At 39.0% G+C, this 26,616-nt stretch overlaps 1 protein-coding gene across 5 annotated transcripts in view; it reads right to left on the bottom strand.

The window, feature by feature from the left end:
• Positions 1-22,195: 22,195 nt before the first annotated feature.
• LOC145684266 (uncharacterized) overlaps positions 22,196-26,616 on the bottom strand; it is an 89,932-nt gene continuing 85,511 nt past the window's right edge. For all 5 annotated transcript variants that reach the window (XM_081756399.1, XM_081756396.1, XM_081756401.1 and 2 more), the window contains one exon: positions 22,196-23,458. In XM_081756399.1, coding sequence (XP_081612525.1) covers positions 23,422-23,458 — 37 coding nt within the window. In that variant the 3' untranslated portion in view covers positions 22,196-23,421. The remainder of the gene's footprint in view (positions 23,459-26,616) is intronic.

The raw sequence follows: 26,616 nt of genomic DNA, 5'->3' as shown, positions 1-26,616 counted from the left end.
ACAAATCACCCAGACAAATCTTCCAACTATCATTTTGGACAAAACGCCTAATGGACAGATCACACAAAGGACAAAGGGGCTTCTAAATATGCGATTCGAACTGGTATTGGTCGCTGGAAGTGAGACGTCACGCGGAAGAGAGGAAATCGAATCTTCTGCCTTTAGCATGTACTTTTTGTATGCTCCGAACATCTTCTATCATAATTCCATTTGTTTTTTAAAACTGCACAGAGAGGAAAATATTACTAATTCTAACACTACAAATACGAAGAGTAAATTGCTATATTATAATAAATACATATTAATGTTAAAATTCACTCATTTTTATAGTTTTTTGAATATTGATAGAAAATGTTAGTGTTAGTTCTAATTGCAGATCTCAAAAGAAGTCACAGAACCCGCAATGCATTGTTTGTTTTTCTTTGCATTGTGTTTCTTCATTGTTTGGGCTTTAGATTTTAGGTTGAGATTGCTTACACAAATAAATGTTCTTGTTTTCAGATATGTTTCTACTATATTTTGGGTTTAGTTCGCGGGAATACAATTGAAATTAGCAAATCCCCAATGAGGGGTAAAAATCCCGAACTCAAATGAAAATGTACCCGAACAAAATTAGTAAACGCAAGTGCCAGGAGACTAATGACTGCAAGTCTCATTGAAGGATCTGAGCCAGAACTCGACTAAGCACGAGCCTGAATGAAGGATGTGAGCCCAAGCACAAATGAGTACAAGCCCCACTAATGCCAGTGTGTTCGAGTCCCACTGAGTATAGAAGTCCGAGCCCAAGTAAGCGCGCGCCCAGAGATCAGAGAGCGCGAGCTCCTAGGAACCCAGTTAGTGCTAGCTTCATTAAAGGATATGAGCCCGGTGCCAAATAAACACGAACTTCAACGAGAATAAATAGCGCGAGCCCCACTAAAAGTAATGAACCCGAGTCTACATTAGTGCACACTAGTGTCAGTGAATTTAAGCCCCATTAATGAGTGAGCTCGAGTCCAGTTGACGGAAATGAGCCCACGCGATTGAACACACGAATCTAATTAAGATTAGTGACCCTGAGCCTAGCTAGTCGCGTGCTCGAAAGAGATAAGGCTGCGCAATCACCAAGGAGCCTAATGAGAGTGAGCTTCACTGAAGGGTGTGAGACCAAGACCGAGTAAGCGCGAGCCTCATTGAAGATGTGAGCGCGGAGCTGGAATAAGAGCGAGCCTTAACGGGAATAATAAACGCTTGCCCGATTGAAGGGTAATGAACTCGAGGGCAAATCATTGCAAGTCTCACTGACGTCGTCGAACACGACTACATTGATGGTAGTGATAGTGACCCGACTGTAGTTCAAATTAGTGAGCCCGAGCTTTACTAAGTGTAGTGAGCTCAAACCCAATAAACGTGAACCCAAATGAAATTAGCGCTAGCTCCCAGCACTCAGGCTAGTGAGTGTGAATCTCATTGGAGGATGAGTCCTAGCCCAAGTGAGCACGAGCCTCAACGGGAATAAGAACGCAAGCCCCATTGAAGGTAATGAACACTAACCGTAAGCTGCACATGTAGCCATTTTGAACGTTAAAGCGAAATGAAATGAAATGAAATCTTTAAGTTTTACGTCCAACGGTTATGCTAAAGGAGGAGATGAGGGAAATGGTGGAATGAAGAAAATGGGAGGAAACGGGAGAACCCCGAGAAAACCCACGAGCACAGTGTTTGTCCACCACAAAGTCCACACGGTGCGAGCTGTGATCGAACCAGGGACCCCAAGTACTAAAGGTGAACAATCTACCACTGAACCACCGCGCCCCCAACGTCAAAGCGAATATTTAAATAATAATAAATACAATGAACACTACATGTTGGCATGCGGAAAACCTAATGTTTTCAGCGAGCATTACTGGCGGAGAAGAGAGCAGCCAATCAGGTTTGTCTCGCTTATTTTTCAGCTTCACCGAGTTATGGGGACAAATCCTCTTTTAAAACATCTTTGCTCGTCCCACAGGATCGGCATGCATGACTAGTTATTTAAATTTCTTTTAAGTTTTTCAACTTAATGGGCCTTATGCAGAGTCGTTTTGACGCGTTATTAGTGCCATACTAAAGAGTTCGACTAACATGTTTCCTGCAGTAGTCAGGCCTTTAGTCTGACGCTAATCATACGTCAAAGCGACTCTGCATAAGGCCCAATATGTTTAAAAAATAAATTATTTTCTCTTATTCATTTCCATACCAATTCGATATATGCAGTGGCGGATTTACCACTAGGCACACTAGGCACGTGCCTAGGGGCGCAGCCTTTGAGGGGCGGAAACCCAGCGCCGTAACTTAGATTTTTCTGGGGGGTAAGCATTAATACACGTATTTGGGCTCCCTCGAAAAGTTATTTCTCTAATTCTTGGGCCCCTAATCCATCTTCCTCTTATTCCTTATATACTCTCCGGCACCTGTGGGCCCTTCCGCACGGCAAGGTTTGCGGGTTTGTTAGTTACATCCAAGGCCCTTTTCATACATGACAAATTAATTAAGGGGACAATATTGACAAATCTCAAAACCATACGAATAAATGTTATTTCTAGGGCCCCTAATAGTAGATTTTTTTTTTTGATGAACTGGGCCAATGACTCATTTTTGTTTCATTTACATTTTGTGTGCTGTTTTGTTTATGTAGTGAACCTGTTTGATGCTTCTTTATAATTTCATGTTTACATCGGATACGGACAAAAATAATTTTGTCTTAAAGTGGCCCCACCTCGAACGGCGGGGAGCTTCCCTGGGAAGTGCAGTTGCCCATTGCCCCCTCCCACAAGTTACGGCCCTGTTGCATGCGGAGTTTTTTTTTAACCGGTAAATTATAGGAACATTGGTACTTACAGTTGATCAATGTGACCTTCAATTTCATTTCATTGGAAAGGTTTATTTTAAAAAAATTCATAAATGAAATATTCCGTGCCAACCTTTATTATAGACCCTAATATAGTTCCTAGCCACGAAAGTGAATAAGGCAACGTTAGATTTGTGACTAGTGCTCTCAAACGGGTCGGGTTGTCGGGTCGGGTCGGCTTGTCGGGTCGGGTCAATCGAGTCAGCTCGGGTTGGGTTATCGGGTCGGGTCAGTCGGGTCAGCTCGGGTTGGGTTGTCGGGTCGGGTCAGTTCACTTTGGTCAACTGAGTTTAGGTTGAGCTTAAACTCGGCTGGAGTCGAAAACTGCTATTTTTCACTAGCTGCCTAATTAAAAATAGCAATTTTCAATTGATTTTATAGAAACTATAAATCTATTTTGAACACTTGCAGCTAGTGCTAGTGCAAGACGAATTGCATAGTAATCTTATTCTTGGTCTTGTTTTGGTTATCACCAAGTAGCGATGAGCGTATTTTCTTGCTTTCCGTATAGTATGAAAGACCATAATCAAAATCACACTTGGTCTTCATTTGTACCGATGAGGCGAGCATTCTTGGCTCTTGTATAGCATGAAAGACCTCCAAGACTATGAAATGCAGGACCAAGACTTGACTGCAAGACAAAGAATAAGACGCAGTATTGATTACCAAGACCCAGGGAACGAATTGTTTGAATTTCATTTGTTGGGCTGAAAGTGATGAAATAAAATTAGTACTTTATAATTAAATATCATACTGTATTTTTAAATTTTAAATTACAAAATTCATATTATGTATCTTCTTACGTGCAACGATATATACTGTAAAATACGTTTTAATTACCGAGAAAGAAAAATCAAAGTAGCACGGGTCCCGGAATCATAAGAACCTATTTTGGAATGAAAGTTGAAGGCTTGGAAAAAATCACAGGTGTTCTCCTGTTTCCTCAACCCTTATCATTGTAGTTAAACGATTTCCTTTTGTCTCCGCCAAGAGACTCTTGCTACTGCCTTCCGAGAAGACCCCCTGCCGTCCGAGCAGGTGAGAACACTGACATTGAAGAAAAATTTCGTCACATAGAACTAAAGCAAGAAAAAAATAAATTTCTCCCACGTCGGACATTGGTATCAGTTATAAAAAGAAATAACCAAACCTCAAAAGTGCCAAATATTCATTAAGATGCATATACAAATCCCCCGCTTGATCTAGCTAGTGGTTAACGTGTACGACTTCGGTACACGTGGTCCGGGTTTAATTCCCAATAGGAGTGCATTTTGGCGTTCACCCAGTGTCGTGACCATAGTGCTCTCAAACGGATCGGGTTGACCCGACCCGACCCGACTCGAATCGGGTCAGCTCGGGTCGGGCCGGGTCAACTCGAGTCGGGTTGTCGGGTCAGCTCGGGTCGGGTTGTCGGGTCTATTCAACCGTGTCAGATCGGGTCAGTCAATTCGGGTAACGGGTCGGGACGAGAATATACGATGGCGCTTCCCCCTTCGTGCATATGAATGAGGTCAACAGACCAGCAACGAAGCGCCACCACCAGTTGGCACGAAAGTACGAAACTTTTCAAAAATAAACCCTGCTTTTCCTTGATTTTGAGCACTTTTTATTTCTTTTTCCTTCCATTATATATATATATATATATATATATATATATATATATATATATATATATATATATATATATATATATATATGTAAAATTTCCTTTTCCTCCTCCCGAATTTTGTGCCTCTTACTTCGGCGCCCTGCTCTCCCCCCCTACGGCACGGTACTGCCTTTTGGTTAGGGTTTACTAGATTTATGTTACATAGACGGAAAAAGACCATATTTGTGTTCCCTAACGAATTAAGTGAAAAAGAGAACACTTGAAGAAGCAGTAGTTCAAATTGTCTCACTTCAACCATATACAGAGTACAATTAGTATACGTGAATTATTATTATTATTATTATTATTATTATTATTATTATTATTATTATTATTATTTGTACATTTCTGGTCACAAAATGTGGGATTTTTCACGCCACGGGAAACTGGAATCTTGAAACTTGGTATATAAATTCAGTCTTGGGAAGTAACGCAACACAAGTAACGCGTTACTTTTTAAGTAACGTTTCCTAGTAACGCGTTACATTTTTTTCCAAAGTACGTAACTGTAACGGTAACGCGTTACAAATTTTTAAGTAACGTACGTACCTAATTTGCGTTACTTTTTTCGCGTTACATTTCGGATGAGTAACTACAATATATGTATATTTTTTTCGGAAACAAATGTTTCTTTCCTGTAAGTGAATTTCTCAGAATGAAACAATCGAGCGTGAACTACGTATGTCAGTGACCGACAGTCACGAACACAGAAAAACAGATAAGTTCGTAGTGCCACTTGCTGTTTTTCGAAGATGAGGACAGCCTTAGGGAAATCACGTGTACTGATTGCAAGCACCTGGAAGCTTTTGTCGCAGATTTTGACAGCTCCAAATCAATACATTCAGTGAGTGAACTATGAGTGCATTGATACCGGTAGTCTATTTTACTTTGATTGGTGTTGTTTTTATAAAGATGGGGAACGAAAATATTTTACCGTTCGAACATGTGAAAGAATACCGGTATTTTTTCTTAAGAGCTGATGATATTGGACAAAATTTAAAAATAAAGTGTCTGAAGTGCCCCGGCGGAAAATATTTATCAACAACTAGGGTACCATAATTAACGATATACAGTAAGGGGTTAATATAAATAAACTCTGTTCTGATGAATAAGCCTACTTTATTACTAGAAAATAGTTTGCTGATGGTATGCAATATTGGAGTTCTTTCAGATCAGTTTGCTTATCCTAGAGTCCCGTTGATTATAGAGTTTGAAACTAGCTTTATCGATTTTAGAGTTACTGGCAAGTTTTGATTCACCCCAGTTCATGTGCTCTCATATTATTAGTTGTAGTCTAATGTTTGTTTATATTCTGTATTTTTAATTTTACATAGCAACATTGTTATTATTATATAATTTGTTTAGCAGAATAATAATAAGCAACCATTTTCTAACGCATAGGGATGAGCACGAGTCAAGCTAAAACTCGACTCGACTCGAATTCAAGTCGAGTTTCGAGTCAAATCAAAGGTAATATTCTCGAGTCGAGTTCCGAGCCGATTCAGTTTTTCGCGTTGAGTTTCAACTCTAGTCGAGTTTTATAAATAACTCGTCTTGAAATCATGGCCTGATTACACTGGAAAGCGAAAGCCATAAGAAATGTAAGCTAAGCAGTAATATGGAATACTTTTACTGTTGCTAACGAGAGGGGACACTGACTGCTCGCATCTCAACTCGTCTCGATAGCGAGACCACAAGATATTTTTTTATAATAAGTTCAGCTCTGCTCGGCTCAACTGAGAAGATGGCTCGAGCTGCCTCGATTGGGGTGAAACATCGGCTCGAGCTGGCTTGGTAGGGATGAGCCATTTGCTCGGTTCGGCTCAACTGAGCCGAGTCGGTTGGGTGAGCTATTGGCTCGGCTCACTTCTCGGTTCGGGTCAATATTGAATGAGCTGTGAGACGAGCTGCTCGAGTCGTTGACAATTCTAAACCCGGGCCGAGCACTTTTGAAGATATTTGGCCAGTGCCCTATAACTTTTAACAGTGTTTGGCTTGAGCCCCAATACTCAACCTAGACCCTAAGGCCAAATTCAGAAGCTCGTTAACAATGTCCTTGACTCCTAGACTTCACGACTACTGAGGTTGACAATCAACTAATTTTTTAGTATTCAAATACAAACCGCCTACCTTTCATATTTATATAGTGTTGTTATAATAATAATAATAATAATAATAATAATAAAATAATAATAATAATAATAATAATAATAATAATAATTATTATTATTATTATTATTATTATAGCAGTAGTAATAATAGTACGGAAAATTGAAGTTATAATTTTTTCACATATTTAAAGTTTCGGACCTAAAAGTAACGCGTTACTTTCGAAGTAAAGTAACAGTTACTTTTTGGGGGAAAGTCACGCCTTACATTTTAAGAGAAAGTAAAGTAACTTGTAACGCGTTACATTTTTGGAAGTAACTTACCCAACACTGTATAAATTATTCACTTAATGTAACAATGTTTGTCCGTGAACTTCTAACTGCGTCGATTTTGATTATTTTTGGTACATGGGTGTAGCTTAGCCTACTTCATCTTTTAAGCATATTTTCGACAAAGGGGTAAAGGGTATAAGACGTAAAAATATGTGTAACGACAAACTTCTAGACTGCTACACAAGATTTTGAAGGTATTTTGACACATGAGTGACCCTGGTCTAAGCTAAGTTTTAGTACATTTTCGACAAGGGGAAAAGAAGGCGTGAGGGCATGATATGTAAAAATAATCGAAAATGAACGATCTTGGAGTCTAATCCATAGTTTTTGGGGTTGCTGAGATTATTACTAAGACTCTGGACGCCGTTGAAGTCAAAGTTCATATCCATCGATATCGGCTGGGGTGGGAAGAGAGTGACATAAAATGAAATGACTTTGAGTTTTACGTCCCACGGTTATGCCGGTTAGGCTAAAGGAGACGGTGATGATGAGTAATGAATGAAAATGGTGGAATGAAGAAAGTGGGAGGAAACGGGAGAACCCCGAGAAAACCCATGCACACGGTGTTTGTCCACCACAAAGTTCACTTGGCGGGGGCTGGGATCGAACCCGGGACCCCTAGCACCAGAGGTGAACGCTCTACCACTGAGCCACCGCGGCCCCCAGAGTGACATAAAAATAATAGAGGTTTGAGAAATGAAATGAAATCTTTAATTTTTACGTCCCACGCTTATGTCGGTTAGGCTAAAGGAGACGGTGATGATGAGAAATGAGTGAAATGGCAGAATGAAGAAAGTGGGAGGAAACGGAAGAACCCCGAGAAAACCCACGAGCATGGTGTTTGTCCACCACAAAGTCCACACGGCGTGAGCTGGGATTGAACCAGAGACCCCAAGCATCGGAGGTAAACGCTCTACCACTAATCCACCGCGCCTCCCAGGATGTTTGATATTAGTGTCCAATCCATGAGGTAAATTTTGACACTGACGATGCAGTTTAAGTACAAATTCATCGCCCATGTGTAATGTAACGAAAGGAAAGGGATCAAAAATACTTTAAATAAACCTGGGGGCACGGTGGCTCAGTAGTAGAGCGTTCACCTCCTGTGCATGGGGTCCCTCGTGCGATCTCAGCTTGCGCCATGGGGGTTTGTAGTGGACAAACACTGTGTTCGTGAGTTTTCTCGGGGTTCTCCCACTTTATTCATTCCACTATTTCATTTATTTCTCATCGCCGTCTCCTTTAGACTAACCGGCGTAAGAGCGCCTTCGTTAGCGTATGCGCCTTTGGCGTGGGAGACCCGGGTTCGATTCCCAGTTGGAGATCATGTGGTTCGGATTCCGCGTTAATCAGTAGGTCCCGTCCCATATAGCCTCGCTGCTGAAACGGACGTTAAACTCAAAATCAACCTAGCCGGGATAATCGTGGGACGTAAACGTGAAATATTTCATTTCATTTTTGCTTAAACCTATTCTCCCCGTGTGAAAAAAGGGCGTTCAAGCTACTAAACAGATAAAACACTATTCAACATTAACATTCTCCAGCAATTAGATTATGTAATGTTTACGTAGTTGTTAATATTTTACTTTGCCTTATTGTTCTGTTCCTGTAGTTCGCAATTATTACAAGTAAAAATATTATTTGATTCAAAATTATTTTAACAAATATCGGCCTTTCTGAATATAATTCTTAATTTGAAATTTTCAGTGAATAATTACAATCTATAATATACTAGCAGAATACCCGTTCTTCGCACGGGGAGAATAGATTTCATTTTGGACATAAAGAGCAAGTCTGAATTTGGTTTAAACGGGATCGGAAGTGTCACTGTTCATCTCAGCAACCCCGATAATTTTGGATTCGGCACTAATATCGGCCATTTTCAATCAATTTTAAATATCTCCCTTCCGCAAGTTGTTGGGCTGAATTTTGATTTAAACAGCATCGGAATTGGCACTGTTCATCTCAGCGACCCTAATAACTATGAATTCGGCACTAATATTGGTCATTTACTATCATTTTTAAATGTCTCCTCTTCCCGATTTTTATCATTCACTTTGACGGTAGAACTTAGGGGAGGGGGAGATATATGAAAATGACTGATATTAATGTCGAACCCCTAGTTTTCGGGGTCGCTGAGATGAACAGTGACACTTCCGATGCAGTTTAAATCCAAATTCAGCCCTTTATGCCCAAAATTAAATGTATTCTTCCCGTGGAGTATGATGGATTTTCGGCTTACAATGAGTGACGTCAGATAAACGAAGTTGGGACCTCTGATCTAGACATCTACGTCCAAAAAGATTTTTCGAGTAAGAATATTTTTAAGGTTTTTTTTTTCTACTTATAAATTACAGTACCAAGTAATCAAACGCGCATCAAGTTGCTACTTTTGACTTTGATACAAACTGTTCAACTTCTAATCGTCGAATGACTGCGATTGTCTTTGGGACGCAAAGAATCTGAAAATTCAGTATGAAGAGGATACACTTGTGCTTGAAGTAATAATTTGCAGAATCCGGAAAGTTATATAGCCCTCCTCGTAAATGACTGCCAACAAATAAGGAATAATCTTATATATTTTTTACTCAAGCATAAGTGTTTTCACAAGCAAGCAAAAAAAAAAAAAAAAAAAAAAAAAGTAAATCAGTTCTTGATATATTGAATAAGAAGTATATATTGAATATCAAGCCATTATCCAGACAAAAAATCTCAAAGAGAATTTGGCAAAATACGTATTTCGCTAATCCACGTGTATGTGTATACCTAATCTCATTCAATGAAATCTCAGAACTCGCTTCCTGGACCTTTCCTCGCGATTTCGAAAATTGCAAGGATAACAATTTCGTCGTTGGTTGTATATGAACTGATATTACTTAAGATTTATTATTATGTTTCAAGTGTGTAAAAGAAAAAAAAGTGAGTAAAATTCTTTATAAATAGATTTAAGGATACCTCCATATTCTGCGAGGTCTCACTTTACGAACATTCTAAGAATAAATAAAACATAAGCAAAGAACTATGTACATATTAATGATAATTTGTGTTAAATTTTCGGCAATTTGTCACAGCATTCGTCAGATACACTATCCGATGAAGGCACAACAGATTATCGAAACCGCAATGCAGATTAATATGGTTATCAAAATAATGAAAAGATCTATGGGTCAATCCATTCTAAGTGATCAAGCATGTGCCGCTCAACCTTCCCCCCCCCAAAAAAAAAGTTTATCCTATATAAAAGTACTTCAAAACCACAATTAATTATTCTTTTCAACATCGCATGGCGACGTAGCAGCTGCCGCCATCTTGCGTTTTCTCGATTTCAGGCGTTTACGTTATCTTCAATATCTCAGCACGTACTTGTCCTACCAAACTGAAAATATCTGGACTTCTCCAACTTGTGCAGAGCTAAAACTTCGATCTATTAACATTTTTGCCTAAAACCACTTAAAAGGGGTTAAATCAGGGCCTATAGTAGCAACATTTTTGGACATTGAAGACATGTTTGGGAAGAGGAAGCAACTGACGTAGAGGTCTGAATTTGTGTGTGCATGTAGTCCGGGGTCATAACTTTATACTCAAAAATTTGCAGATCTGTAGCTGCTCCCAAAGACCTGGAAAAAAATCGTAAAGTTAGGGAATTATGCCAATTTGGCATATTTTACTGTCCAATATCTACAATGGGCCTAGATAATAAATAAATAAATAAATAAATAAAATAAGAAACTGAAATTTTGGGAATAGTTACTACTTTAGTATACAATAACACACAACAAAGCGCGTTTTGTGTTTTTGAGCGGAAGGGGATCAAAGTATTAAGGAATGATATACTCAAGGAGGTGTTTTGTTCACAAATTCAACTGGAAATTCGTTGTTGTGACGTAAAATAGAGTAGGATGAATGGTTAGTCTAGTCAAGGTTCTCAAGCTTGTTTCTTTCCTCTACTTGTGACTCACTGTCTTACAACACCCACAGCAGCACTAGTGAAGAATGCCTCTATCAGCAGAAGGCGAGAAAACTAAAAATGTACACTTGACAAAAAGTCCGTAAGTACTCATTGCTCTTGCTACTTGCTATATCATATTCAATGATATTTATTCTTGTTTTAACTGTCAACTCATGCAGGAGACTGTTGTCCTTTTGTTTGATCTACAATCCCGAGTCAGTGTTTACAGCGAGTGAGTCAATTTTCCTTTTTTCTCGATCACTTAGCATGAATTGACTTCTATTTTTTTTTTTTTTTTTACAACACTTGAGATGTGTGCGGCGTTAACACTGTGCATTCGTATATAGTACCTACTCTTTGTTAGTAATGTGCAGGGCCGGCGCTAACAGTTTTGCCGCCCTGAGTGGTACTTGCACATGCCGCCCCCTTTAATCCGCAAACTTTATTTTAACAGAAGACGTTCAAGTGTCACGAAGAAGTAAGATGCCCCATTTAAAAACATATATGAAATTGAAAAGTAAACAAAAAAAGTGAACTACCTCTCTCGAATGCTTACGTAATATTTAAACGACTCCATACATGACACAATATTTAGTATGCTTGATTTCGCTGTATATCTGTGATCTAAGCAGCGCTTACAGAAAGTAAAATAAATATATGTTTTAGTCACCACTCTCAATATTTTATATCAAAAGGTGTTTCCAATAGCGTATGGAGCATGAAGATAATATAGTGAATCAGACATTACGGCAAAATTAAGTGATTAGCCTAAGTCTTATAATGTACTAAAACACAATAGAGATACATAAATTTAACATACCCTAATTGGAAGAAACTTTTCTTGCTTTGATATGGGCAAATTCCTTTATCATATTCGCGTAGTCTAATGTTTCAGCCAATTCGTGTTCTATTGATATATCATCGCTAGACCACTCAGTTTGTTTCAGACGTGGGAAAACATAGATAGTTCTTAATAAGGTTAAGTTTCGAAAAACTTCTTTCTCCACTTGCCGCTGTTAACAAAATCCTAAGTGCAACATTTTCATTGGGAGCAAAGTCATGTTCCTTAATTAATTTTAAAGTCTCTTTTGATGAACTTTTAGGCTCAATTATAGCGGATAACACTTTCAGTTCGTCTTTCAAATCTGGGGCTAATCTTTCGAATCTTCATGTGTTTAAAATGCTTATGAGTTTAGTACACTTTTCAGACACAAGTTCAGGTGGCATATCTTTGAAATTACTTATATCTTCAATACTCGTTGTCGATCAAAATACTCGCTGTGAAGTTTAAGTTGCTCAAACCTTTCTCTTAAAGCTAACACAATCATGTCTACAACTTTGTAATAAAAATCGATCTTGTGTCTTGTTTGTGGATCTTCAATAGCTTCATCTTCTGCCTCGTACTGAAACTGTCTCTTCTCCTTTCGACTTCGAACTTCCACTGTATCCGTGGACCATCCATATCCAATGCTGATGACAACTCCATCGCATCAACTAAGTAAGATTGAAACTTTGCATCCTTTCTGCTCCTCTCAAAGTACTCAGAGTATATTTTAAAGAAACCTGACTGCATTCCACACATGAGAATCAATGCTTTGGAGACTTTTGCTTATATTTATGTGGAGTAAATAGTCATACCAGATAACGAGTGAGCAAAGAAAAGGAAAGTCACGCAAATAGTTTGCTATACACAGAGCATCATAGGCGATCATTCTATCTGTTCTATTGTCGTTACTTATTTGAATAAATCATCATAAACCTTCCCTATTTGATATATAAGTGGAGTCAGAGCATCAATTTGGCTCTCCCATCTTGTGGTGCTTAATGGTTTTAAGTGAGGCTGCTAATATGTATCTTTAGTATGGCCCAACGTTGAACTGACGCAGAAGAAAATAAACTTTTTCAACTATACAAAAATGAAACAGTGTACTGAGATGCTGTGGCTGTATCGTTAACGATAAGGTTTAGTGAATGACTGCTGCAAGGAACATAGAAGACTCGGGAATTTATTTCTAAAATTCTCTTCTGAATGCCTGAATGTTTGCCTTTCATATTGGAACCATTGTCATATCCTTGGACCCTCTCGTCTTTGATAGGAATTTTCATTTCCTCTGGCTGTTTAATTATTCCTTCTGTCAGTGGTGTCTGTTCCCGGTACGAAACCAAGGGAAATTTTTAAAAGGTATTCTCCATTACTGTATGCAATTTTCACTAAACGAACGATTGTCATTTGCTCTGTACCAGAAATATCTAGCGTACAGTCTAGTATCATACTATAATATTTTTCAGCTCTCAACAAAGACTTTACTTTACTTTCCATTTGTTCGCTAAGAATTTGAATAATCTTATTTTGGACATCTTTTCCTAAGTAATGGTGGTATTTATTTTGTCCTCCCATTGTTCTTTTAATGTATTCGACCATGACGCTGTCAAACTTTGCAAAGAGTTCTACCAGTTTAGAAAATCACCATTATAACTTGTGTAAAGTTTATCTGATGTTCTGCGTAACGGTAGACATTGTTCACCTAAAAACTGTATTATTGCAACTAGTCGTTCTATTACGTTCTTCCAATGTTATGCTTCGGCATCTTAACATTTTCTAATGTTCTGCATCGATTGTAGACCACTCTTACCGAAAACTGCATCCACCTTCTTTGCGACTCAGGGTGAATAGGAGACCTATCCTGACTAGTCAAAGCTTCAGAAATGTGGGTCCAATTGTTATAGCCACCAACTGTGAAAGATATTTTACTTGTGGAAAATAATTTGCAACAAAAACAGAAAACAGCATTCTTACTTTCCGAATAATTTAAGCACTTTCTGAACTCAGTTTCGCAATTATATAATGTGTACTTGTGACAGTTACCTGTGAACCGACGGTTAAAAAAATATGCTGTACGATTTCCTATATGCGGAATGAACAATTTGTAAATTGGTTAAGAACTCGCTGCTAGAACCTAAATGTCTCTAGATGCTGTAGGCTAGAAAGGCCTGTCTCAAGTGGGAGTGTACCTTTTGCATACTTGGAGTGGAGTGTTAGAACATTGCTGAATAGAAAAAAAAATATAAAAGACACCTTGATAATATTATCCATCCTAGATGAAAATCTTATCTACGCGGCTGCAAGGGAAATATAGAACAAGATACCTGTGGCTAGTAGTTTGATAATTGAAAATGAGGGGGAATGCTCTGAATTTCTTGAGTGAGTATTTTCTTGAATGTGAGTGAAGTACAGGGTCAGTCCTTAAAGTAGTAGGACTGATTTTTTTCTTTTCTTTTTACAGATTGACGGCGGTTACTCCACCTGTTGTTAGTTGAGGTGGGTTTAAGGAAAGACAGGAAGCAGCGCCAGTCGGCTGCCAGCCATAGCAGGGTAAAGATCGCTCGTCATCGTAACCTCTGCGAGTGACCCTCGTCACGCTGCGTCATGGCCAATCTTTTGGAACAGCATTACGTCATCAAATTTTGCGTGAAGCTCGGTAAAACTGGGAAAGAGACTCATGAAATGATCAAGACGGCGCACGGTGATAACGCCATTGGAAGATCGAGTATGTTTGAGTGGCACAAGCTGTTTACGGAGGGGAGAGAAGAAGTTGAAGACGCTGCACGGTCAGGATGACCTTCGAGCTCCAAAACGGAGGAAAATGCTGCAAGAGTGAAGAATTTGCTGGACAGTGACCAAAGATTAACTGTTCGCATGATTGCCGATGAACTTGGCATTGCTAAAGCCCAAGTTTACGAAATTGTGCACGAACAATTGCAAATGAGGAAAATTTGTGCAAAGTTGGTGCCGCGAGTGCTGACAGGCGAGCAAAAGGACGTTCGCAAACGGATCTGCCAGGACCTTCTCGAAGAGGTCAGTGAAAATCCAAACTTGTTAGACAATGTGGTGACTGAGAACGAGACGTGGACGTTTGATTGACCCTGCGACCAAACGTCAAAGCGCGGAATGGCACACCCGAAATTCCCCACGCCCCAATAAGGCGCGCATGACGAAATCAAAAGTGAAAAGCATGCTCATTTGCTTTTTCGATTCACAAGGAGTGATCCACAGGGAATTTGTTCCACACGGACAGACTGTCAATGCAGTTTTTTTATCTCCAGGTCCTGGAACGGCTGAGGAAACGCGTCCGCCCAGCCATCGCCAACTCCTGGCAACTGCATCATGACAATGCGCCGAGCCACACAGCCTTCCGAATGGTGGTGTATCTGGCCCAACATAACATTCCAACCTTGCCTCAGCCACCCTACAGTCCCGACCTTGCCCCACCAGACCTTTTCCTCTTCCCAGCCTCAAAACCACCCTGAAAGGGCATCATCACGGCTCGGTGGAAGCATTACAACAGGCCGTGACGAGGCAGCTGAACAGCATTCCAGTTTCCGCCTTCCAGGAAGCGTATGAAAACTGGAAATCCCGCTGGCAGCGGTGGGTGGATGTAGGAGGATCATATTTCGAAAATATTAAGCGTGTTATTTCTGTCAATATCTTATTTTTAATTGACTCAGTCCTACTACTTTAAGGACTGACCCTGTATGTTCAATTACATTCTCAGATGAACACAATTTTATTTTTCCACATGGGCATTATATTTTGATAGTATTCTTTTCTTTTTTTGAAATTTTGCCGCCCTGGGCGGTAGCACGGCTCGACCCCCCTCGCGCCGGCCCTGGTAATGTGATACATTATTGTTATAGTACGTCAAGTAGGGTACAACGAAAGCATGTGTTGAAGCGGGCAGACGGTAGTGATGTAAATCTCAGTTTCACAAAAAAAAAAAAAAAAAAAATCCTTAAGTTTTACGTGCACATGGGTTTTGTGGTTATGCCGGCTAGGTTAAAGGAGACGGTAATGATGAGAAATGAATGAAATGGTAGAAGAAAGTGGGGGGAAACGGGGGAACTCCGAGAAAACCCATGTGCACAGTGTTTGTCCACCACAAAGCTTACATGGCGCGAGCTGGGATCGAACCAAGGACACAATGCACCAGAGGTGAACGCTCGAGCGCTGAGCCACCACGGCCCCTAGGCAAAATTGAGGTAGGCAGATAGTTGGCACAAGTGTATATACGGTGGGCACTGTATTCGGTATGTCACGAGGAATAGTCTAGAAAGAGATTATGGTCTTCAGAGCTAGCTGTAGAAACCAGTTTTCTGATATTCCATGGGTTTTGCGGTTAAGCTCACAGGATACATTACTACCAGTGATTATGTGAACATTTAAAATTACCACATGTATATATAGCTAAATAGACACTTTTTAATCAAGTCATTATATACTTTTTCCAGAATATACCTAGTCTAGCCATAAATACTGTCACAAACTTTTGGCTTTGACTGTAGAACCTGTTGTGCAGGTGGCAAGGTACAATTTAGCTCAAGGTCAGCCCTGGCTAGTGTGTGTCGAACAGGGAAAGAGAACGGGTGGATCTGCTTCGCTTAAGCATGGAGTGGGGTGAGTACGAAAATAGAGTTGCAGTGATTGCCTTGCATAAGGGTGGAAATTCATCAAGTGAGATTTTCAAACTGCTGAAACATATGAAAATCAGCAAAAGATTTGTTTACCGGACAATCCAGCGGTTTACTGAGACCGGTCAAGGGATGGTCGTCCTCGCAGTGTGAGAACAGTGGCAGCTGATAAAGCAGTGGCTGCTCGTGTGCGGCGAAATCCACTCCGGAAGCAGAAGATCATGGCACGGGAGCTCAACATGGCCCCAAGATCAATGTCCAGGTTACTTTCTGAAGACCTCAAGGTCAGAGCTTATCGGTGGAGCACGGGGCATTTCTTGACACCACAGCTGAAGCAGCAGAGGAAACTGAAAGCAAGACAGCTCCTACAGCGGTACGCCAACAATGGACATCGGCAAATCCTCTTTATCGACGAGAAAATCTTTACCATTTAAAAGAGCTTTAAACGCCAAAATTATAGGATATATGCAGCAAGCTCTCGAGAAGCTCGTGGGAGAGTTCCTAAGGTTCAGAGAGGTCATCACCCCTCCTCAGTCATGGTTTGGTGGGGGGTGAGCTATGAAGGCCACACCAGACTTCACTTTTGTGAGCAAGGTGTAAAAACAAGTGCCAGGGTATATTTGGAAACTGTTCTGGAGCCTATTGTGAAGGACTTGAGTGACACCATGTTTAACAAAGATCACTGGACCTTCCAGCAGGATTCTGCGCCAGCTCATAAGGCAAGGATGACACAACAGTGGTTGGAGGCCAATGTACTAGATTTCATCTCCAGTGCTGAGTGGCCTTCTGGTAGCCCCGATTTAAACCCTCTGGACTACAAACTCTGGGCAGTGTTAGAAACATGGTCTGCAAGAAAAGACACCCTTCACTTGAAAGTTTGAAGCGTTCCTTGGTGGCTGCAGTGGCGGATTTTCCGATTGATACCCTCCATACTGCAATAGATGACTGGCCCAAGGAGACTCAAAGCCTGTGTGCGTGCCAATGGTGGACATTTTGAAGTTTGATAGGTGCCAATTGTAAATGATGTATGTGGTTATAACATATTAAAAGAAAATTGAAAGATCTCAAACCGTATTTCATATATTCACAAAAAAGTATGTGACAGAATTTATGGATAGACTAGGTAGATCTCAGTGTAATCAACTACCAGAATGAAAAACAGAAAATAACCAAAAAGTACATAGCATGTTTTGCCATCATCGTATTGATTTGGTTCATAAGGTTGAAATTCACTTGCCTGTACAAATATATATTAGGCCCTCAATTCCATTACCAAAGCTGCTCTGGTGGGTGACGGTGCTGACACGCCATATTAGGTAGGTTGCATTTTCTTCAGTGTTCCCATTATTATGACAGTCAAGGTTAGGACTTTAAGGAACAGCTTCCTTGCTTAATATACACTACTTAATCTCTAGGCTACATACCTATATTAATATTTTTTCTATATAATTAAGGAAAAACATAACTATTGTATTTTATTACGTTAAATGTACGCTTATTTCCATCTGAAGATAAAACAAACAGATTTTAAAGCTTCTTTCCACGAGTTCGTATTCACTCGAAGGAGTGAAACTGTAGATTTTACAAATTCGACAACGTTCGGATTCTTCTGAAGACTAACCTCAAGATTTCTTTTGGCAAAGCCATCAAATTGTTCGCTCACGGAAGTAGATAACCAAATTATTTTTCTAAACGTTTTTGTTCCATGTTATTTTTACAGAAGCTGTCACATATTTGTAAATGTAGATATAAAATGCTGTCTGTTATGAAGCATAAATCTTCTACGACAGAAAAAGTTGAAGCGTGTTAAAACAGGGTGTCTACTGAGTTTCATTTTCAAAATTCCAGTATACTTCCAGTATATTCAGTATAACTATCAGCAAAATTTCAGTACTTAATACAATGATTTTTAAAAGTTCTTTAGGAATAATGACGATGATTTCAGGTTTGTAACTGTTTTATCATCAAAAGGATAATTTTATTTTTAATAAATTTAGTTTCCCTTAATTTTTAAATACAAATAATTTTTTTTAACATTTTTTAAAGGGTCTCCCAACTCCCCTCACACCCCTTCACTCTACCAATTGCTTTAAATGTCTAATTACAAAATATATACACAACTCTTGCTTTGGGAAAATTTACTATCTCAATGAATACAAAATTGTTTCTAAGACTATTAAAACAATTACAAAAAAATATCGTTGACAAATTATGAGTTTCATGAGTTTTCCAGTATGTGGATCAAAATTCCAGTATATTTCCTGTATTTCCAGTATCAAAATTAAATTCCAGTATAATTCAAGTATTTCCAGTATCAGTAGACACTCTGTAAAAGTTATATTCGCGTTTGTTTGGATCTAGAGAAAGAAAATGTTTTTAAAAAGCCTGAGGGCATACTAAAGGAATAACAGGGTGTCTACTGGAATACCAGAAAGTAAATTCATGACTTTTTCATAACTTTTCATGACCTTTTTGTTCAAATTTTCATGACCATGGCGATAAAAATTTACCATTAGTAATAATAAACCCCTACCATCAGTGGTGCATCGGAACTATGCGGGTTGCTAATCTTAAATATCACTTATTGTGAATCTTAAAGAAAGAATCTAAAATTCTGCCGCCTTGTGCTCGAGCACAGAATAGCACTTACCAAAATACGGGCCTGCTCTTACCAGTTAATCACTCTATACTGCATTTGAAGTTTTAATTCTGAGTATAATTATCCATCTAGCAGAAATTTGTCTGAAATTAAGCACTCAGAGAACTGCCCAAAGCCAAACAAATTATACAAGAAATTCGTTTTAAAAAATAGATCATCAAATTTAAAATCTGCAAACTCAAACGAATAATATTATTTGCATAAGTCTAAAGGCCCAAAAATACACAATTTACATTTCTTAGAAGTAAAGAAATAGCAGATCACAAAGTTGAACAGTAAAAAGTTGTTACTACATTACAGAGACTAGAAGATGAAATGGGGAGCAGCTAGGAAGACAGTAAAGTACCAGTTAGCCAGCACTAACTGGTGGGGGAAATTCTCACAATTACTGACCTGATACAACTGTTTCAGTACATGCAGTATGAGGTATAAAAGTATTTGGTCTAGGAATTAATTCGTGCGGGTGGACAAGAGATGGCGCAACGAACGGAGCGTCCCACAGTTCCGTGTATCCACACATGTGTTGCAAACCCCTGTCATCGCGTATCGTTCGTAGTATAGGGCAGTGGATTAAAGCGTCAACAACACCAGTTTGTAGTTAAGTGAACATGGCGCAATTTGTGCCTGATAAAGTGTTTTTGCGGGGTGTCCTGCTGCATTACTTTAACATGCAGAAAAGTGCGACTGAAAGTCATCGTATTTTGGTGGAAGTGTATGGTGACCATGCTCTAGCTGAGCGAACGTGTCAGAAGTGGTTTGCACGGTTTAGAAGTGGTGATTTCGGCTTGGCAGACCAAGAGCGAGCTGGACAGCCAAAAAAATTTCAAGACGAAGAATTGACAGCATTGCTCGAGCAGGATTCGTGTCAAACGCAGGAACAACTTGCAGCAGCATTAGGCGTTGATCAAACAACAGTCTCCAAACGCTTGAAAGCCATGGGAATGATTCAAAAAATGTCACATTGGGTTCCACATGAATTGAAAGACAGAGACGTTGAAAGACGAAAAACCATTTGCGAATTGCTGCTTCAACGACAGAGCAGAAAGGGGTTTCTGCATCGAATTATTACGGGTGATGAGAAGTGGATCCATTACGAGAACCCTAAACGAAAAAAGGCCTGGGTGAAACCAGGTGAACCAGGTCCATCACAACCAAAACGAGATATTCACTGTGCAAAGGTTATGCTGTGCATATGGTGGGATATGAAAGGTGTGGTGTACTATGAGCTGCTGCAACCGGGTGAAACTATGAATGGAGAACGTTATCGACGACAATTAATGCGTTTGAAGCAAGCTCTGGCTAGAACACGACCAGAATGGGAGAACAGACATGATAAACTTATTGTTCAACATGATAACGCTCGCCCACATGTCGTAAAACCGGTCAAAACCTATTTAGAAAATGTCGGATGGGAAGTTTTACCCCACCCGCCGTATTCACCAGACGTTGCTCCTTCGGACTACTACTTGTTCGATTGCATGAACAACGATTTGATTGGACAGCGGTTTACTTCTTCAGAAGATATCGAAACATGGGTCTCTGACTGGATCGTTTCCAAGGATGAGGACTTATTTCGCCACGGAATCCGTACATTGCCTGACAGATGGGCGAAAGTGGTGGCTAGCGATGGACAATATTTTTCTTAAGGTATTTATGTATTTTGTGTTTGTACTACAGCTTCAATGTGTGCGTACCAACCGCACGAATTAATTCCTAGACCAAATATGAAATATAAAAATATACTCTGAGATTTCAGATTTTCATGATCAGTTGGGTAAATAAAGGACTTTTTCATGGCTTTCATGACCACTAAGCAAAATATATGACTTTTCATGACTTTCATGACCAGTAGACACCCTGAATAAAGAACCTGAAAAAGAGTTAAAAAAAAAGTGCTGAAAAACTATTTCTTTTTCCCAACTCGAAGCAACATTTGACATAGTAGCTTTGAGAGAACTTGTTTTTCCTTTGAAAGAAAGAAAGAAAAAAGCGCATATAGAAATCTTAACCTGCTAATATCCATATGTATAAAGTATATGAGGATTTCGTCAGTTTTTGAAATGTCTGTTAAAGGTAATAATAATACGAGGAACAGTCAGAAAGTTCCCGGAATGTTGTTCTAGTTTTGGCATTTGTAATGCAATCACAATGAAACTTGTGTAGTCCAGTCCTTAGATTGACTAATTATGAATTTGACAAGTATTAACACATCGTAACAGGAAGTGTACGAGTAATGTCGCTGAATAAAGGAATGTGTGGTGATCAGTTATTGCAATTTCATAGATCGAGCAACGCACAAACATCAAGTTCATATGCAAATTGTTGAAAATTTGCTTCAGAGACTTTGAAAGCCTAGCACCATCGGATGTTTAGGTCTTACCAAAGCTAAAAATGGGCCTTTTCCGTTTCGTCAAGGCAGAAGAGATCAAAACCAACGCGACTCCTGAACTTCGGAAGATACCGACGAAAATCCTCTTTTGATAATTCTACTAATCACAGAGCCGGTGGAACAAGTGTGTGTGTGTGTGTATTCCGAAGGTACCAACGGGGGGCGCGGTGGCTCAGTGGTAGAGCGTTCACCTCCGGTGCTTGGGGTCCCGGGTTCGATCCCAGCTCGCGTCGTGTGGACTGTGGTGAACAAACACCGTGCTCGTGGTTTTTTTCGGGGTTCTCCCGTTTCCTCCCTCTTTCATCATTCCACCATTTCACTCATCTCTCATCATCACCGTCTCCTTTAGCCTAACCGGCATAACCGTGGGACGTAAAACTTACAGATTTCATTTTATTTCATTTCCGAAGGTACTAACAAGGGCGCCGATCCTGGAGGGGCCAAGGGGGCCCGGGTTCCCCCAAAGCTCATCTGGGCCCCCATGTATTTTTATGAATATATGTACTTTATATGTATTTTTTATTGTTATATGTATTGTTACATGCATTTTTTTATGAATGGGCCCCCCAAAGCTAGAGGGAAATCGGCGCCCTTGGGTACCAACTTTGATGGCGATTAAGTAAACGTTTACTTACATTGTGGTAATGAAGAGCTACAACAGAATTCCTGAAACGTTTTGACTGTCCCTCGTAAATTACCAAAACTATAACAAAACAATTATTTTAGTAAGATTTTGTGATTTGTTCACAGGTATAGTTAAATCAAAAGGCAATATGAAGAGAATAAAAAGATAAAAAAATTTCATGATTTTCTTTATTAAACATAATTGTTACACAACTATTACAGCACGGTCATTTACTGAAATAAATAGGTTCTTGTACAAATTGTTTATTCAGGTAAGAAGTTGAACAAACTATTTCTACGGAAATATACAAACTCAAAAGGATAACACTGTTTTCTGGTAATTCTTGTTAAAGAGTCAAGTTAAGGAATATAGCGTTGAAGAGTTATTCAAAATACACGTTTTATGTAACTTTATTTTTGCAAAATAGCTTTGAGAAAAAAGGCAAAACTAAAATTTTGAAAATAATACAAGAAACAACATTAAAATTTCCTTAGATAATGAGTATTGATTAAGTAATGTAATGTAAGAACTTATTCTATTTTATGGAATTATTTATTCTTTCATTTACATACTTTGACGATACTTAGGTTAATAAATTCTGATAACTTTTATTATAATAAAATCCAACAAGAGAACCGTACCTTTGTTTTCTCAAAACTAAAAAAAAAAAGTATTAATATTTATATATTTCTTTAGGATAAGAAATGAAATGAAACGAACAAATTGAAAAAAAAAACTAAACTAAGATAAAAAAATACAAAATTTCACCTAAATAGAATTCAAAATACAGAATGAGATATAACTAAATTTTAAACTTAGTTTATATTGCTCTTTTTTCTATTTTCTTTATTTGAAATAAAACATTACAATGAAAAGAACTAAATGAAGCTAAAAATCTTGTAAAATTTTACATAAAATTTATTTGGAGACAACTCAAAATACAGAATTAGATATATAACTAAATTTTAAACTTAGTTTGTACTGTCCTTTCTCTATTTTTTTATTTGAAAGGAAACATTAAAATGAAAAAAAAAAAAATTATTAAAGCTGAAAATCTTGTAAAATTTTACATCAAATCTACTTACAACGAACTGAAAATATAGAATGAGATAACTAAATTTTATATACTTAGTTCGTAATGTTTTTCTTTTTTTCCTAAATAAAATATTGAAATGAAAGTTAAGTATTTTATACTTATCATAAGTAAATCCTAACTACTTTTACGTCGTAACTGAAAAGAATATCAGAGTACAAGAATTAATCTTCTTTAAACATAATTCTTTTTTATAAGTATTATTTTGTGATATATTATTACTTTTTTTTTTTTTTTTTTTTTTTTGGTTTTCTTATATATGGAATCTTTTTTGTCGTCACTTTATCTCGACATCATCTCCAGCTTATTCAACTGCTCTCTGTAAAAAGAATAAATATATTAAAATGTTTAATATAAAGTTAAGAAAACAATCTCAGAGCTGAAAACGACATTAAACAATATTTACAGTATCTGTTTGGTTTTAAATCATGCAATCATATCAAGGGAAGTCAGAAAACAATTTTTCCCGAGAAAATTGAAAACCAACTAACTGAACCTGCGCTCTCTACACAGCGCATCATTTACATTATGAGCATGAATCTCCTTGTCATTCCCCACAACATCTGTACATGTCCCTTTACAGACACAAGTGAAGGACGTCTTGATAAAAATCGGCAATGAGTATCATAAAGGGAAGATTGTTTTCGATTATTTTTTTCAATATTTCGCACCATTTGCAAGATTTGAGCCTACTTCCGGTTGGAGTTTCTAATTCATGTATGATCAGTGTTTTCTTTCTTGCATGCAGTATGTAATAAACAAATATATTACACACATAATTAATTATAATGTCAATGATATATGGTGTTCATTAGGCAAAACACTTCAAACAATAAAGGTTCATCTTAGACTGGAGAAATGGTTATCTTACGTTTTTCATTATAATTTGGCCACGAAACAAACGCCGAAGATATATACTATCCCCGTACACAATTGTGTGGTGTTGGTATAATACCTCATAAGATATGATGCTTTACTTTTTTTAAATTTTAGCACTTCCAAAGTACCAATGTAGAAAAATGTAATAAAAAGAAATAACTGCCATTTTTTTAAATATTCAATTAGAACAGAACAATTTACACAAAATTTAGAATCGATCAGTGAAAACGGCATCTTTCTAGAGCTTGTAATTTGCGAGATATCATTGACAAAAGAATTAGTCACAAACATATAAACGTCCATAAACATACAAACATAGCATTTTAATATATAGATGGCGCAAACAAGACATCAGTTTAATGTGAGAGCCATCCATAAGTCATTTAATGACGGAGGACCAATATCCTGGAGATGGCGCTATCACAGTGCTAGCAGAAAGTTCGGTTGAACGGCCTATTTTCTGTGTCCAGCAAGTACTTAGATTGGAACAATCAATGCTTAACAGTATTGTCAGATACTGACAAGACTGAAATGTGCTACTCGCAGGAAGCCTTCTGACATTTGGCGCTATCGTACGAAGCCATGTAACGCGAAACTATCTTGCCACCCTCCGTTGGGTGAGCTTTGCTCATCCACCGTACAGTCCCGATCTCGCGTCCAACGATTTCCATCTCTTTTTTTTGTCAGCGGAAGGACTTTAAAACCAATGACAAAGTGAAGACAAACAGCAAGGAGTTTTTTCTGTGTCCTTGCTTCTTATGTAGAAAAATGAAGTAAGCCTTGTTCTTTACTTTCGCAGTATATTATTTGTCTTGCAAAAACACACTATCCATATCAGCCAGGGAAATCTTATTTTTTCGACTTACCCTCGTAGAAAGACAAATAATATATAACAATAGATAATCTTGTATTTTTCAATTATATTTATTTTCACACTTCTTATACATAAGCCATTTTTGGACTTACAGAATTTATACAAAAGGTTAAATTAGATATTGTCATCACCAGAAAATGCTGGAAGATCAAACAACGTGTTCTCACATTTATGAATATTTTTTTCTGTTTGTACACTGCTTGACAACTGCTAAGAGACAAATCCTTATTGATCCATACAGATGGTGATCAGAAAAATGGAAATACCTGTAGTTGGCAACACGTCAGATGTATGGGTTGGCAGTGGTGTCGTGGCGCCCGCAGCGCCGGACCGCTGGTGGTGGTGTGTTAGGTCGGTCTCCATACTACGTCAGGCGCAGTGGAACAGCAGTGTCCAGTGGCTGCAGCAGACGGAGGTAGTGTAAGATGGGATACCTCTCAGAGTTTCAAAGAGAACAAATTGTTGGTGCGCGGTTATGTGGAGTGAGTGTGACGGCAGTGGCTACTGTGTTAGGTGTGTCGCGTGGGACAGTGGGCGGAAGAAAATCATGAGTGACAGGTCACGCCGAGTATTAAAGCGCACTGTCACGCAGAACCGTCGTGCCACTGCGGAGCAAGTGACGGAGGAACTCAATCAGCACCTCCCCCATCCTGTTTCGACAATCACAGTCTGCCGCGAATTACATAACATGAACTTATGGGGTCGTGTTGCACGGGCCAAACCGCTCATTAGGGACCATAACGCTTTCGCACGCCGCAAATGGTGCCGTGACCATGCAACTTGGACCGTTGAGGACTGGAAACGTGTGATATGGTCGGATGAGTCATCCTTCACCCTATTCACAACCACGGGCCGTGTTTATGTGTGGAGAACGCCCAAAGAAGCTTAGGATCTGCAGTGTCTCCGCCCAACTGTGAAACATGGCGGCGGCTCGGTGATGCTGTGGGGCGCCATATCATGGTTTTCATTGGGTCCTGTGGTCACACTTAGCGGACGAATCAGTGCCAACGATTATGTCGCAATTTTAGGAGACTACTTGCATCCTATGGTCCGCATGTTGTTCCCGGACAATGACGCCATCTTCCAGGATGATAATGCACCCATTCACACAGCTGGTGTTGTTGCAGCGTGGTTTGAGGAACATCGGGATGAAGTTCAACACCTCTCCTGGCCCGCCCAATTCCCAGATCTCAACATAATTGAACATCTGTGGTCCGTCTTGGAAACACGACTCCGGCAACGATTTCCACCTCCATCCTCTCTCACAGAACTGGCCGATGCCCTACATCGAGGTATGGTGTAAAATTTCACTTGCTACCATTCACGACCTCTATGCCTCCATCCCACGTCGCATCAAGGCTGTTCTAAAGGCGAAAGGTGGCCCGACACCATATTAATCTGGTAAGTTGCAATTTCGTTCAGGTGTTTCCATTTCTCTGATCACCATCTGTATCTTTTGAGGGCATGATCCGGATACATTAAATGTCCAATACCTATGTATACGAATACAAATATTAGTCCAGATTTATTGACAAAAGACGGAAAGATACAATTCCTCCCCATACGAAGAAATACGTCGTAATAAACGAAAAATGGAAACGTACTGCAGTATGGAAAGGGGAAATGAAACGCAAGAGTACTGAGCGTATTGCTACATCAGTAAAGCGTGCGGCCACATTGGATAACTCAGCTTCCTGTATATCTGTTTGGTATGCTATCGATGA

Source organism: Thermobia domestica, chromosome 4 (genome assembly GCF_964235325.1).
Source record: "Thermobia domestica chromosome 4, izTheDome1.hap1.1, whole genome shotgun sequence".
NCBI classification, from domain to species: domain Eukaryota; kingdom Metazoa; phylum Arthropoda; class Insecta; order Zygentoma; family Lepismatidae; genus Thermobia; species Thermobia domestica.
Note: the sequence above shows the minus strand (reverse complement) of the source record. Positions and strands in the feature narration are given on the sequence as shown.